The following is a 17656-nucleotide window of genomic DNA, read 5'->3' on the forward strand; positions in this document are numbered from 1 at the left end:
CATAAAACCTCCTAACACTATACAGTTTGGATTAGGCACACAACCAAACATGTGAAAAAGCAAAACCTTGGACATTTGCTATTGATAGGCTTCCTGCTAGAATTCCTAAAGATCGATGACTAAAATATCAACATACAGTTTAGACAGCAGAGTAACTAAATTCTTGACAAGGCAAAAAAAATGGATCTTTGCTACTGACAGCCTTCTCTAGCAGTTCCTAAATATTCCTGTTCATATCATCTTCCATCATCCCATAAACATACTTATCAAAGGTCTAGCAGGGAAAATCAGGTGCCAACACGCAGAAAGTAAGCCCTAATTGTCCTACTATACAAAGGAGTCTGATCTGTTACACAGATGAATTACAGGCCATTCTGCTCCCTCCTATCTCAAAAGTACCTCAGAAATGCGCACTAAAACAACTCTTAGAATATCTTGTCAACTGTCAGCTAATATCAAATGCACAACATAGACTTAAGCCACATCATACTACTATAACTGCAGTCCTTGACCTAGGTGATTTTCCGGCTCATCAAGGTGAAACATCTTACAATGAATGCAACCACTTGGTTTATGGACTGTTTCCCTTATCACACCCATGCTGATGGAAGGAGACTGTATCCTGTAAGTACCAAAGTACTTAAGGACTCCATGCTAGGGAATATTCTTGTCATAATTTTTTGTAAATTAAATGGATGCCCTATTTGAGAGGCCACACGAGTAGAATATGCAGATGACTCCAAAACATTTGTACCAGATTACTCACTGGAATCAGATAATATTACACTTCAACCTCTTTTCATACTCAAAAGAACTAGCTCTGTGTCATGGGTGTGGATGTCAATGCACTGTAACTAATGCTATTTCTCCTGAGGACACCCGGTCTGATCCTGTCTTGAGATAAACACAAGCAATATGTGGTCCAAACTATGACCCGTATCTTGTAAAACTAATATCATTAAATTTCACTTAAGTATTATCGACAAGCCACCTTTTGCTAAACTCCTTAACTGATACAAGTTAAAGTTTGATGTACAACAGTGAAACATAAAACTGGGCAAACTTCTTAGACTTTGGGGTGTTCCTCACAGGCAAAGCAAGAAATGTCAAGTTAATCTTTTCTCTGTACTCTGTATGTCTTCTAATTGGAATCTCTTCTTCTTTTCAACACAAAATGGAAAAGGCATACTCCAGAATCTCTAGGTTTTCTGCAGGCCATAGTACAGTCTCTCTCTCTCTCTCTCTCTCTCTCTCACACACACACACACACACACACACACACACACACACACACCTAGCCCATCCTACTGTAACTTCCCAGGCAGAGACACACTTACCTGTAGTAGATCTTGTAGCAAAACCACCATAAACTCCAAATCCGTGCAACCACCATACAATCCAAAGCTACAAAACCCATGCAAATCCACACCAGACCCTGCCCATCGCGAGATCTTCCCCTGACGCCCCCGTCATGAGATCTTCCCCCGACGAGACTGCAGAAAACTCCAGACTGCTGACATTGCAGTCTGGCCCTGACGCATTTTCCCAGCGAGTTCCAGGAGAGTCTATGCAGTTTAAAACTGCATAGACTTCTGGGGAGCTCCATTCTTCATGTTTTCCAGTCAGGACTGCTGCTGAGACAATCTGTGCATGCTCCAGACTGTCTCAGCAGCAGTCCGGACTAGTGCGCATGCGCAAAAGTCCGCAATTCTTTTTTTAATTTTTTTTATCTTTTCATTTTCTTTTTATTTCTTTACTTTTTTTTTATTTCTTTCTTTTACAAGTTGAGGGGGCTGCAGTCCGGCAGTCCAATAGCATGGGCCGCCCCTGGATATAGCTATTACTATTTAATTGTTTGAAATATCAGTTACATACATTATTTGGTTATTATCTCAATAAGGGGTTGAATCTCACACTAACTGTAGTGGGTCCGGGCTTGTGTTCACTCGGCTGAGTCTCAGGTGTCCTGTATAATCAGCCCTGGGGTAATAGATTCTGGATAAGAAAAGAAGGAAGGAGTTATCTGCGATGTGTGGGGGCTGGCAACCAGTTAAAACAAGACTGCAATATCACAACAACATAACACTTTTAGGATTAAATACGCAGAATACATTTCAACCATTATAACATTTTTAGCTTCAGACCTACACAACACTATCGCTAAACAATTAAACTGCGCAGGAGTCAGAATATCCTATTTCCTTAGCAGTTCTGTTATAAAACTAAACATAATCTGGTACACAATTGTAGGGGCATTACAGCATATGCAGGAACAATTGCTGGCAACAAGAACCACACAGATCAACTGCATAAAGGTCTGAAAAAGTCAATGAGGGTTGTAATTTCTGTCTTTTAAGGCTGTGCTTATCAAATTATATCTGGTGCAACACCAACAAAAACTACAGAATGGAGAGCACTACACTTAACTGAAGTGTTATTTCCCTTAAGATATATCACTTACAATTACTCACATACTGGCCAGATTCTGTTGTGTTTCAGTCACAAATAACACAGTACTAAATACTAGCCCTAGATTTAGTACATAACCAGCAATACAACACAATATAGCGTACTGGCCCTATTTAGTTCATGGCAGTGCACAACTCTTTATCAACTTGCTAGCGATGTTCCTCTTACATTTTAACCATAAATAGTCAGTTACAAATTGATTAAGGTACTTACTCTGGGCCCTAATGAGCACGCCGCAGGAAGACGCTCAGACCTGGCAGTCAAATAAATTACTTCAGACAAAACATTTAAACAGTAATGTTTTAAATGCAAACATATTTTACTTTAGACACTAGATGAGGATTATTAGGAGGAATAATGTCAATAGAATAGTAACGAGGGATGTTCAGCTGCACTGAATTAATTGTCTACATGACAGGGTTGCCAGTTGTCAGGAGTTTTATTTTCTAAAGAAATCAGTCTCTCTTAGGAACTCTAGCTCAGGTGAATATTTTTCACATATTTAGTATCTTTTGAGTCATTCACAAACTGAATCCTATTTACTTGGATTTGTTGTCAGAATAGCCTTTTGCTTGTTTCAAAGCTGAAGCTTCAGAGCTTTGAAATCTGACCTTTCTGGTTTCATTATAAATCATATTCTGGAAATATAAACAAAAATGGTTTAATATATAGTGTATCAACTGCAGAAAACATTGCACAAACTGTGTTGTTTTTCTTCCTGTCCTTCTCATTTCAGTGTGATTATTGGAGCCCCAGAGCTTATCTAGTAAGTTTCAGCAAATATATTAATTGTAGAAGTAAGAGGAATGCAAGAAAATACATTTTTGCATGTGAAAATGTTTATATATTTACTTGCCTACTGCATAAAGAATATTATCTTCTATTTCAAGTCTATATCTAACATGGTTAACTGAAAGCAAAGCGGCACATATTTACATATTGAAATGGGTGATGCAAAGGTATGAGTAAAGGATATTGTGGGAAGACTAAAGAAAACCACATTTTCCAGTTTTTGACTGCATTAAAGGTGCTAGGATTTTTTCCACTAAATATTACTGAGATTTTACAAAAACTTCCTCAGACCATGAGGATGCTGAATTTTAGAGCTGGTTGATAAGCTTGTTTTTCGCAAGTGATATAAAATCATGATTAATCCTAGTAACAACTGGTGCATTACTAGTACATTTTCACTGAACAAATAACTGGATTCATACATGCATCTTGAGCCTAGCTTGGCCATATCACTTACTTGTGTGACTTCAAAAGTAATTAAACACTCTTAATTTTCTCACGCTAGGGATTGTTAAACCTGCAGAGTAGGTTTATTTAACAAGAATTGTCCAATGATGTACTGTTAATCTAATATTTTAAATGAATATAATTTTTACAGCGATGGAACCTTCCATAAGCTATTTACTTATAATTTCACAAATAGAACTCTCATACCTATCTAGTATGCTCATTTCCACATTATTTCATGACTTTACTTCAAAAAATGCAGCAGCACCAACTTCCTGATGTAGCTGCTACCAATCCCAAAAAAGTGGCAGTTCAGCCAAGCAGAGGGTTGCTTTACTGTCTAATTTGCATACAATGCTGCTTGTGCTACTGCTGTCCACACACTGACTCAACACACACACACACACACACACACACACACACACACACACACACACACACACACACACACACACACACACACGCACATGCGTGCGCACACACACGCACACAGACATGCACAAGCACACATGCACAGGTTTTTCCTATCAGCAGAAAAACCCTTTCCCAGTTTCTTTCAATGAAAGATTCAGACACTACCCACTGTCAGACAGAACAGCAAATTTAAGCCAGTACAGCCAGTGAGTCCAGATGAGTCAAATGAGAACATGATACAAAATGTTAGATGGTTCACCTGCACCAAGGGTTTTAATGAAGACACTGGCACACTGACAAAAGAACCTGTAAGGTGTCATGAGCCAATAATTTTGTGGGAAGACCGTTACATGTCTTTGAGATGTGTACCTAATATTTTAGACAAAGCTGAGATTCAAAAAGAAAGAAAAGTGATTCAGACTGGCTAACAAATTTAATGAATCTTGTATTAATCAAGTCACTTTTGTTAATATATTTATGAAAGAAATTAAGTGCATAAAAGTGAATTCATACAAACAGTTCAAATGAAAAAGCATAACGAATGACAATAAAATGTGAGATAAAACAAAGAAAAGATTATGGACTTCATATCAAGAGAAATTTACGATAAAAGCTTCTGCAATACCTCCTAAAAACCCATCATTAGGGTCAAAGACAAAAAGTATTACAACTTAAACAAAACTTTACATATCTTTGCAATATTAAATTAGATATACAGTACTGTCTTTTAAAATGCTATTTAAAGGAAAAGGTCACAGCATAAGCATGTAATGAAAAAATGTAAGGAGTGGAACAGTAGCTGCACATGGATCACTGCATCTCATATTCTTCAAGAACCATGTCACTATGTGAGAGCACAGATGTGCCACATGTTAATGTCATATGGCGTAACCTTCTCAGTGATGCAGCAGCTTAGACCAGCACCAAAGAACATGAAACAGTGTTACCACTAAACAGACCTGAAAGAATGGATGTGGAACAGTGTCCCCATTAAACAGACCTGAGGTGCAGTACGTGAAATAGTGTTGCTGTTAAACTGACCTGAGATGAAGAACATGAAACAGTGCTTACCCTGCAGAATAACAAATATAACAGTGGTAAGGGTTAATGTACTGATGAACCTAAGTGCCTGTTTGGTAGCGCAAACTCTGAAGAAATGCAGAAAAATTACAAGAGTAGTAACAGGAGATTAAAGTCCAGTGAAAAAGGAGAGGACGGAATAGTTTGAATTTGGTGAGACATCATTTGAGACTGAATCTGCAATGCTTCTGTACTTAGGGCGTCCATCTGAATGTCTATGATCCAGGTTTTAGATCCAAACCGGGAACACTTGTAGACCTGCCAAAACCTGATTTCCTCAATGACTGACAGAGTGGTATGTGATGGGCAGGTGCATTTGTGTCCTCATGGAAACTGTGGGAAAGAATAAATGCTACAAGTGTGATTGCATAGCTTCAAGGCTGAAACAGACATGCTCCTGCTCATTGCAGTACAGGGGCTGTATGCATGGTTCTTGCAAAGGGAGTGTACAGCTCCCAGACTTTTTAATGTTAGCCACCTGACCTCTTACAGCAACTTACCATGACAACACACACTGAGGGCAATGGTGGCAGGAGAGAGAACTGTTGGTGGCTGGTAGATAATAGTTGAACTGAAGAGGTATTTGCCTACAGTGGGCCATACAGCAGTTTGGATGTTTTCTAAGAAAAAAGAAGTTCAAACACTTGATTCATAACTAGACCTACATTCAACAAAAAAGCTGCATTTTAAACACTAAATGTCAAGGATCACCAATAACATAGAGTTGACAGGCTAGATTAATATCAAAGGGCACGGCACATGCTTATACTACTCATGAACTCGGGTTAAGTAGCAGTCTTAGCGACACATGAACAGCAAGCAATGGCAGGAGGGAGAAAATATTCTTTGTTTGCACTGCAGTGTAGTCCATATTCCAGACTAGGGGAAGCAGTGGGCTATTAAAAATAAAGGAAGTAGGCCTCCTGTCTGGAAATCACTATCATGTAGCAGTAGAGACACTACATGCTTGCTCAGTGTAGACTGAGATAGATAAAATAAAGAAAATTCTCTGGCCCTGCACTGTTAAAGAATACAGAATCTAACACCCAGCATGCTCAGCTAGGAAGGAAATAATCAGGCTTATGGGTCACTAGGCTGTCCTGGATACTGAAGGTTAGCAGTGGATTGCAAGGCAGGAACCAAAATAAAACTAAACTAAATGAATGAATGATACACAGACATTTTTACATGACAGCACAGACCTTCATAAGGTATACACCCAAGGGAATCAGGCACAGGTGAGAATAGTACTATGAAATCAATTAAACAGTTACAGAATGTTTCCTACAAATAGTCTGGGTCTGATATCACAATGAGGGAACAAAAAAGTAACTTATTCTTACTTAATTTATTAAGAAAAATACTAAACTGTATGCTAAAGTAACTTCAAAAATATAAAAATATATTTGAGTTAAAATACAAAACTATAAAAAGGTTTTCTGACAAAAGAGTGATAAAGATGAAACATCTGTAGGAAATGGAAGGAATTTTTTTTAGAATAGTATAACTAACTTTTTCTGACGTACCTTGGCTGACCTGGTGATGGCCCCGATCTCTGAATATAAATCGGTGCTGTCTGGAAATCTTTCCACCACTATGGTGCACACATGATGCAACAGGGACTGTTTGTGCACAGTGTCTTTTACTTCTGGAACCTTTTCAAGGTAGCTCAACTCAAAGCCTTTTGCCTGCAGTAAAAACATTTCAAACTTAGCTCTGCAGTGAACAAAATATTTCTATACTATATACTCTCACCAAATTGTTACACGAATAAAATATAGACTACAACCAGAACTTTTAGATAACAAATGTACATTTCCAAATCTACTAAAATGAGGGTGAACATACTTACTCAGTGTCAGTTTCTGATTATTAGTTTGAATAAATAATCTAACATTTTGTGTGAAATGACCACTTGGTACTTAAAATATGTGGATGAATTTCAGAATCAAGTTCATATGCATACAAAGGTAACAGTACCTGGTTATACTCAGTCACTGGGTATAAACTAGCCTGACAATACTATTTTCTACATCTGTTCTGTCTGGGGATTACATTTATGTATCAGATACAGGATTTTAACATAGTCCCGACAGCAGAGGCTGTATCTTTCCCTTGAATGTAAACTAAATAGAATTTTTGAACTGTGTTACAGTAACTTTTTTTTTTTGCAGACACCTTCAATTAAGTGATCCTTTTTATGTAACCTCACAGCAGCCCTCTGGAGGAAAGGCTACAATATATCCCTTAATAAAGCAAATGTGGCCTTGTCATCTGCAGTCCTTAACATGGTACTCCACTGGTTGAGCAAATCAGTACTGTAGTAGCATATAAACATATTGTGCAGTTTGACAGAATCAGGAAAGAATTGTTCTTTACAGATGAGACAGTAACAAGGACAAAATGACAGAATAAGTATCTCTTTGGTGATATACAGACTTATAGGTGCCTGGCAGTTCTATGCCAGAAGGGTACAATCCCACTTCACAGACATGACCCACTAATATTCGAGAATGGGTAAACTGCTTCAATGTGCTATGATGCATACAGGCAGCAAGTGAAAGAAGGCATTCCAGAACCATAAAAATGAAAGCCATTCTGGTAGGAATATTTCCCACAGGAAAGTTAGGGGAAAGCCCTCCAGATCCCAGTTGTGTACATCCCATCTCTTTGCATAGTTCATCATCACCATGTCCCAATATATATATATATATATATATATATATATATATATATCAGAATGCATCCGTTTCCAGGCACAAAGGCAAAATTGACAGAAATAACAGAGCAGGTTTACAACAGGGTGTTCATGCTGCATATCCTTAGGTCCTAACAAGCTGAGATGGAGACCAGATGTACATTATGAAATAGAAATCTGAACATCTAATGAGGGAGGGACCAGACAGCCATGAATCTATCCTAGAAACCAAATGTGGACAACACTTTCCTGTTTCACACATGGATGCAATAAATGTATCCATTTAAAGGACTAATGAATACCAACAGGCTGTTTCTATGAAAACACCAGCATAAGTGACAGCCTGTAAATGTATTCTCTCAGCAACATAAAAAGAAGGAAGGGAAACCAACCAACCCCAACCATGTGGGAAGAGAAATATACCAAGAGCACTAAGATAGGATAATAAGAATAGCACCAATGAGCTTATAGTCATCTGAAAACATGCAGGGACAAAAAAATTAAAAACGGATGTAATTTCAATCAACATATGTTAGGCAGTACAGAAATATGTTTATGAGTGTTAATGCTCCTCTCTCCCTACAGGTGGCATGATCTTACAGTTGAAATGTTTAGGCAGCAGAGATGCAGGCAGTACATCTCTGAAAAGGGGGTGGAGAGGGTTTGCCCTGAACAAAAACTACTTTCCTTTATGCAATGACTGTCCTTGTCTCTGATTCAACTTTTTGCCATTTCAGTAAATTTACTCTGCTTAGTTTGGTATAAAAATTAAGTTCAACATGTTCCGCTTTCAAAGTAATATGCTCTGTGGGGCAAAGATGGTATGAGCATTACAGAAAACCATATGCTCATTGTAGTGCTGTTTTAAAATGCATTATTTTCACAATTCCAGATTCAGCTAAACCACGATTATTTTCCATTATTTTTGTGGCAAGCAAGTTTATCATACTTTGATACAGTGCATTTACAATGAATGTAATACATGACTTAAGACATGAACTTTACCAAATGTCATCAGAATCATAACACTATAGTATACAGTGCGGCAAATATTAAAATAATTTTTCCTCTAACACAGCAGTTGCACCTATAATGTGTTATTTGAGATCATCTTTATATTACAATGAATTATGCCAGAATTCACCTAAACCCAAAGTACCTACATAACTAAAGACAACTGGTCATATTCTTACATTTGTTCCATTGAGAAAATTCCCAATAGCAAGCAGTGTGGATAAGATGCACTGAAGAGTTTTGTTATTTTCCATCTGGTCCATTCCCTCTTTCAGGTCCAGTAAAGGTTCTGCAACTTCCTGTAATCAAAACATGAAAGCAAACCTCAGTGAATACAGACAAATTTTTTTGGGTTATCAAATGCATTTTGCTAATTGTAAATCTGGCAAATGAGTAAATATATATGGCCAAACACTTCTACAAGGTTGGGTAATGATTGTTTATACTGAGAAATGCAAAACCAGCAAAATCTGCAACTTTGTGAAATACGTTAAAAAAGAAACAATAATTTCCTGGGCAAAACAATGCAACAATTTGAGTTTTTTTCTTTTTTTGTTCAAAGTTTTAAAGATCCTAAATGGTAACCTGGAATAATAAATAAGAAATATGTAATACAATAAAACTTAGTGAGGATCTATTTAAATGACGATAACAACTAACAGTATTTGCATATTGTGACACACTAGAACTGAATTTAACAAGTAAATAAGTGCAAAGTTATACTTAACATAAAAGTTCCTGTCTTTATTAGCTCTAAAACTGTATTTAGCTAATAATATACCTACTGACATAGCTGACTTATCACTGTCGTACCTGGCAGTCTGCCAAACACAGGAACATTTTCTTACCTGTACCTTGTTTATCACTGAGTGATGTCTTAAATTACCAGGTCAGCTGGTTTTCTCCATAATGAACTAATACATATTAAATTAAAAAAAATTAGGAAGCATTGTTTCCCGTTCACCTTATGATCCCCAGTGCTCACTTTGAGACATTGCTCTTCTCTTTTTTTATTTCTTACCCTTCTTATAAAGCTCTAAAGTTATTTATACATACACTAATACACTAAATGTATACTTCTTTTACCCCATGTTTGGACTCTACTGTTGCAGACAATAAGAGCATTGTTGATATAAGTTGCTGGAGCAGTCACACACTCCATGTGGTATCCATGACAAATGAGGACATTTTCGAGTAGTTGAATGTAACCCCCACCACATACACACACACACACACACACACACACACACACACACACACACACACACACACACACACACACACACACAATCTCACGAGCAAGCATTTTCTACGTTATGGTGTATCGGTGTCCCTTCAGAAATACAGGATGTTGTAGACTTGTGCCTACACAACCGAGGCACTGGGATATAGGCTGGTCCATATCACTTATTTAAAATGACCATGTCTGACCATGTCAGTACATGGGGAAATGGGGTCAAAGACATGTCCATACTTATCCATATATCCCTTGCTTCATTATTCCTGTGGACCATATAACACATGCCACATTGTAACAGACAAGAACGCAATGCTGCAAGTGTCGAGGTACACCTCTGGAACAATTACACAACAGTCAGACAGTATGCTTACTGTAACCAGCTGGGACACAGAAACACAGCTGGATAGGAGGTCACTCATGCACATTGAGTACGTCATCTCATTTTCCATTTTACAGTCTTACAGGAACAGAATACACTATATATCAAACAGAATAATTTTTGTGTGCTAGCTCCCAATGTCAAGCCCTATCACTGTCCTGAAGGAGTTAGTTTTACAGCTGTGATGCTCCCCATTGACACTGCATGTGCAGTACCATACTTAAGAGTTCATTTCCATATGGATTTCAATTTGGCTGTAGGATTGCAGTCTTCCCATCTATAAATGGACATCCAAAAGGCCACATTGAGGAAGATGGAATAATGATTATGGATACTTTTATTGCCTGCCAAGACTTCACAGTTGTGCCATTATATGCAAGTAGACAGTGGCAGTATATCCAGTACATTTCAGATGTCTTTGGCTTCCACTGCATGGCCACTCCATTCCTTATCTACATTTGGGTATCACTATACACAGGGAAAGTGATTCATTAATGTTAAGTACTACTGAATGATATAACCTGGTGGTTCTGTCTCATTCCAGGATAGGGATCATGGAGGGCAATCTGTAGATAATTGAAATATTCTTGCATACATTTAATATACCTTGTTGGGAAGAGGGCTGCGCCACACTGATGAGCTGTGATCAGTGGGAACCTTGTATTGGGGGCTCTACATCATAGAGCCCTGATCATCTGGAATTCTGACCATAAAGTATTTAGTTTGTGTCATTTGTGGTAGCCCTTGCCATAGCTCATTATAACTGATTGTACAGCTGGAAGCAATACTGCTGAGCTGTTCAGGCATTTGCAGAAGGTTCCCAGTTTTCCTTATATTTTTACAATAAAATGTCACTAACATTAAAAACAAGTATTTCCCATAAAAAAGAAAACCAGCTGAAGAATTGCAGACATACCCAATAGTAATGGCAGACAACGTCTGAAAATTACAGACACTTTTAAAACATTACTCTTAATTGACATAAAGACTTAACAGAAACATTTTTTCCTCAACATACATTTTCTGAACAATTTGACATATGAAAGTGTAATACGTAACATTATCTACTGTTTGTAATCCTCAGTCATTTACTAGAAAGTCAGAAATGTTATGGGGATCAGGGCAAATAAATATGAGGTAAAATCACAGATGTTCTGGAAAATAAGAGACAGTTGGGACATACATGTTTCTCAAATACAACAATTTGAAACCGCTTAAGTATTATAGAAATGCACTCTTAGCCGTCTCTGATTTTACAGAATTTTGGCTCATATTTCTGTCTTTTCCCCATAACAAGAACAGACTTGCACATCAGCAACACATACCTTGCATACTCCAGACTGCCACCAGCTGGAAATGCAATGAAGTCTTTTTATACAATGTCAGTGTTTAAAAAAACAGGTACAATTTTTTTTTTAAATAATATCATTGCATACTAGCAAGAATCCACTCCTAAGTGTGGGTAATGCAGGATTTATCCATGGTTGGCTTGGTTTAATCACTTGTGATTCATCCCTGTGATCAAACCACACCAACGGAGGTAAATGTTGCATTGCCCACACCCAGTCCTGGATTATTGCTAAACTGTGTCCTACATTTAGAAACTCCATAAAATCATCAACAACTGTGAAGTCAAGTGAAATTTAATTTAACCACCTTTAATTTTATGATTAATTTGCAGTTGTTTTACAACAGATGACAATTTATCTGTAGATTCTCTTTGCCTTTTGGTAGCTAATTTGTTTAGAATAATTGTATCTTCCCACTGTCTGCCTTTACTATGAAATGAAAAAGTAGTACCTCAGACATCCATAATTTAGTCAAATGAGTAGAGACACAAGCAGTCAAGTCTAGCGATTTATATCAGTCTCTTTTGCAGCACCTCCTGCAACTCTCCTTAAGTGTTCACTGGTTTAATGCCCATGCCAATAGCTGTTATTGCTTGCTGCTCCTGTTGCTGTCATTAGGACAGAATACAACTCAGAGGTAAGAAGAAAGTTTATCTGAACAGGGTGTTGGATGGGGACAGACATGGGTGCAAAACTAGAACACCAGCTCCTGTGCGAATATAAAAACAGATTGTCTTGCTTATAAATGCATTACAGAAACAAACAGAGCAGACATATGTTTTAAGTATAGGAAATACATGTTCCTGCTCTCAGTAAAGAAGTCAGCACATTAGGTACACCATTACAGCAGTGACATTAGATGCATAGCCTTTTAGGGGTGCTAGCAGCAGTGTGACAAAAAAGAAAGATTTTATTAAATATGTGCCCCATTAAAGCATTCATCAAAATAGGCTACTGGGAAGCAGAACTGGTTAAACAAAGGTCCGACTCATGCCATTCAGGATTTGCAGACAAAATGGAAGCAATTCCGCATGGTAAGATACAGTAGGGTATCTGAAAGTGATCTGCACTGCAACTTCTTAACTGGCTTGTTACTGCAGGTCCAGGATTGAACATGCTTAATGTAGGGGCCACAGTCAGTTTTCAGCTCCTAAACCATCCACAGATTCAGGTGGATGAGATTATAACATGTCAACTATGAAAGTGTTAGATGAATGTTTAATGGCCACAGGGTTCATGTACTCAGGTTTCTGTTTATCAGTGGCTGTTATTTAGAATGGTCATTAGGTAGTAGTGTATTGTAAAAGATGGACAGTAATTCTGATGCTGCTGTGAGGCTCTATTTTATTTGTAGTAACAAAAAACTCTTACATATTGACTTAAAGAATTTCACTTTTATCTTCTTTTTAGTACAGTCATACTAATTAAAAAAAAGCCGCTTACTGTACTTTTGCCAAAATGTGTCTTCAAAAGGTAAGAACATGCTGCCTAATGTGGTTCAAGTATTCCTGGAATCATTGTCAAAAACAGAAAACTGGTAAAACACAGAAACAAACGCAGCAAGCATGGTTACAAGTGTGACCGGTCATCCTTATGATTGTCTCTCTGCCCAGTATCCAGGATGACTGCCCTTTTTTATCCTGGCCTAGAAATGTCTCTAATAAATTCCAAAAGAACTACAAAATATTTCTAATATTATAGACTAACACTCTGTCTTAAACTCTTAAGCATTCTTGCTTCTGTAGCATCATTTATCAAGTAAGACTGATTCTGCATTGATATTAAGTTAAAAAAAGCTATCAACTGGCCATTCATATAGAGTTTTTAGCCAGGTTATACATGTGGCCTTCTAGTTTTGCTGTGGGCCATGAGTATCAAACTATATAACCTAGGAGGCAGGAATGAGTGGCTGCAAATTTATTCTCCCATCTCAATTGGGCAGATCCACGTTCTATGTGCATCTGCAAAGACTGCCATGCAGCTACATGTGTGTGAGTGTGTGTGTGTGTGTGTGTGTGTGTGTGTGTGTGTGTGTGTGTGTGTGTGTGTGTGTGTGTGTGTGTGTGTGTGTGCAGAACATGTACAGGCTAAAGAAGAAAGATGTCCTGAAGTGCATCACACAGATGAGCTCATCCAAGCCCCAGCTCACACAAGGAGAAGCAGAGCAAGTATGTACCTCAAGTTTCTACTGGCTGGAGAGGATGGCCTCACCTCCCATAATCTCCTACTATCTGCTAGGAAGTTGGAGTGCTCTGCTATCTCTTAGGCCGGCACAGAGACTCTTGGAACAGATATGGTACAAGTGGACGCTTAACAAATGCAGGAGTTAGAGAGGTAAGGGGGGGGGGGGGTCCTGTGAAAAAAAATTTCAATGTTCATGAGACAGGGAACTAACTCTAACAGTCATCACCCCTGCCTTTAAATATAATCATCTTTCCTAGCATGAAAAGGGAAGACTCATCAAAGGTGACATGAGGTAGGTATAAAGTTTTTCGAAAACTTTCTGGAATGAAAGGTTCACTGTGAAGAAGAATAAGGTCACATGATCAGTGAAAAAAGTGCCAAAAATCTACACCATATACACATCAGCAGCTACCTCTACATGGAATGCAAAACTACAAAAAAAAAAAAAAAAGAAAAGAAACAACCACTCATTACAAAAAGCATACCTTTTCCATAGTCTCATAGTCCATTTTAAAGGCCCACAGCTGAAGCCTAGCTGTCAGTTCACTAATTGATGATAAGGTGAGAAGGAATTGTTCTGCACTACCCAAAGGAATGTCAGGGTTTGCCAGCTGAGCTTCCTGTATTTTTTGCTTTTCTTCTTCGGTAGGAATCATGGTTAGAATTTTCTGTCAAGAATAACAAGTTACAAACTATTAAAAACAATTCCGTCTTTTTTAGAATTAGTAAAAATATATCTGCAGTTCTGCAGGACCGCATGCAAGAAGATAACATGTAAATGGTCTGATACTTTTTAATGGACCACTAAGTCCTCTATCATATATAGTGCAAGCCTATACAGGTGAAAGCAAATTAATATCTGCCATTTAAAAGGGACTTGGCCTAAGTTTCTCAGAGGAAACGCATCAGTACAGATGTACATGCTCGGAAATACTGACAGAATCAGGGCCACTGCCTTAACTCATTATGTTGCTATGTACTGTAAGTCAGATATGCAAATCATAGACAGTTCAATGTACCTTCCTAGATTTGCTCACAATGACACCTGTCAGAGACCTGATGAATATACTGATGTAAATTTTAGCCACCCACACCCCAGAAAGTGAAGCAACAAGGCACATAATGATAATGTTCACTAGGAAACCACGGCATTGTCATTCAAAATAACTTGTATAAACCATCCTTACAATGGTCAGCAGTTCAAGCCTGGCAGTGTACAAAAACATCCCGCCCATCCCAATATCTAGGTATGAAGTGACAACTCAATCCAGTCCCTACACTTATATTTCTCTAAAAATCCCTGGAAGATTAGTGATCTCATCCTTTGCAGTTCTTCTCATAAGTTTAGAAAATTCCTGGTCAGTCATTAACCAGCTACTCCCCACCACTTCCTCTACATGTGATTCTTTCTTACTGTTTAATGCTACACTTCCCAGAAGTGGTTCTTACTGTGATAAAGCTAATGAAGCATTAAGCCACATGTGAGTCACAGAATAATTCCTAAGGCATGGAGAATGTTTGGTCCATTCTCATCTACTACTTTTTGAGAATAGGCATATAGTGGAACCCTGCATGGGCTTGCATTTAAAGTTTTTTTACCTTGGTATACCTTGCAGTGCATGCCATTTGCAAGTTTGGGGTGTCTGACAGACCTCCTACTTTTAGTGACCTCAGGAAAAGAGCTAGTGCAAAAGGCTGTAGGAAAATCCTGGACTTTCATAAACTTCAGGAGCTATATATACTTGAATGAATTAATGAATGAATGCCAAAGCCGACTGTAGCACATTAAGTCACAACTATAAACTGTTGTGAAGAACAGGGAGTGTCTATTAACCTTTAAACACAAGCTAAATGGAACAGAATGGCAGACACAACAGGCAAAGCCCATATTAAAGGGAGTGCTTTGGCACTGATAATCATATTAAAAACAGAAAAAGAAAGAAGACATCAACATAATGTTGAAAATGAAACTTTTTAGAATATAGCATTTTAAGTCTGGTTGTACAGACACGAGTTTCAGGATGAAATATCCAAATTATGTCCAATGGACTTTACATAAATCATTTCTGGGGGGGGGTGCTGAAATTCCCAAACAACCCACATGGAAAGATTTATCTCTGCAACCATCTGAAAAATATTCTCACCTGAGCCACCTCAGATCAGAAGTCAGAACCAAAATCTCCATCTAGGCAGATATTTTGTCCCTAAACCTAATGTTCACAGAGTCAGATTTTAGATATCCATAAAATCCCAGTTATTTATATTTTATATGATAGGAAATGAAAGAAATGATGCTGGGCCCCACAAGACATACAGAAGCTTGGATTTTAGGATAACACACGCTTTTTTAACTAACATTCAGTTACTGGATAGCAAATCATTTTTATTTTAAAAACAACAAAAATTAATGCCACAAGGGGCCGTTGTAAAGAGTGGTATACCTTGCATATTGTGCAGAATGTCTAGCATTTTATGTTGGCAAGACATGCAATTATGAACATACCTATGACATTGCCCACAAAAATGAAAACAGCGCCTTGTTTAAACATTCTAGTGAATGCAATTTATTCAATACATTCTGTTGTAGCAAGTTCCCCCCTGGGCTGAATAAGAATGTGTCTGTTGTACCAGTTCTTCACTTTAAAGCAAATAAATTATAAGCTGTGTGTCTTTTATTAAAGTAATGTGTGAAGGTTTCTTAACAGTATTTATTTCCTGTGTAACTCTATTCTTTTTTATTCTTTTTCCATTCTGGTCCTTCGGATCCTTCAAAAGAAAAAAATGGACTAAATTAATTAATTCATTAACAGCCAATGAAATTTGTGTTCAAACTGTATATATTACCTCTGTGTTCATACTAAATTATTCTGGTGAAGTTTCTTTTAAGAGACAAAAGCATTCATTGTTTTTAGTTGTTACAACATTAAATTATTTTTTTAACTATCTACAGGCCCTCTGTGGTGTTACCTGTTGTTTTTAGGTACATCTGGTTGACGCTGCATCATTTCCCACAGTTTTCATTTTTATTTTAGTCTGTGGTATACTCACATTTAATCCATTTAATTCAAAGTCCTCAGAAGTCTGGCATAACTCTGAAAACACTGTATCAGTCAAAAGTTCCATATTTAATCATTTGTTTAAAGAAAAGTGAACACTAACAATACAATAAGAATGAATGTAAAAGTCATGACATGCTCTTTCTGCAATATGAACAGCACTCATACAAAGTCGTGTAGCTTTTTATTGTTTCTTTTCTCAAGACAACCCTGTCCAAATAAGCTATGGCCATGTGGCAGCCTTCCCATAGTCAATGTTTGCATATCATCTTATTTTCACTTAACGATGCCTTCCACACTGTGAATGGCAGGAAAAAGGGACTGTTGAAGGAAAAATTGCATCCTTCCAGAAGTACAAGAGCCAAAATCACAGATACCAAAAGTGCAAAAAAATGAACTGTAATTCCCGCACTTGAATTTCACAATTTGCTGCACCACAGTTAAAAGTTTTTTTGCACAGAGCAAGGATTTGACTTAACACACATTAGTAAGGGGGTGCCAGTGGGGCTTCAACCTTCAAGTCCTATCATGCCA

At 37.7% G+C, this 17656-nt stretch overlaps 1 protein-coding gene across 5 annotated transcripts in view; it reads right to left on the bottom strand.

The window, feature by feature from the left end:
* Positions 1 to 17656, bottom strand: part of FHOD3 (formin homology 2 domain containing 3) — a 3141544-nt gene that overhangs the window by 325077 nt on the left and 2798811 nt on the right. For all 5 annotated transcript variants that reach the window (XM_044064575.1, XM_044064578.1, XM_044064576.1 and 2 more), the window contains 3 exons: positions 14552 to 14734; positions 9094 to 9213; positions 6729 to 6890 (listed from right to left, as the gene is read on the bottom strand). In XM_044064575.1, the coding sequence (XP_043920510.1) occupies positions 6729 to 6890; positions 9094 to 9213; positions 14552 to 14734 (465 nt within the window). The remainder of the gene's footprint in view (positions 1 to 6728; positions 6891 to 9093; positions 9214 to 14551; positions 14735 to 17656) is intronic.

This window comes from Protopterus annectens, chromosome 3.part0 (assembly GCF_019279795.1).
Source record: "Protopterus annectens isolate FY-2018-M chromosome 3.part0, PAN1.0, whole genome shotgun sequence".
NCBI classification, from domain to species: domain Eukaryota; kingdom Metazoa; phylum Chordata; order Ceratodontiformes; family Protopteridae; genus Protopterus; species Protopterus annectens.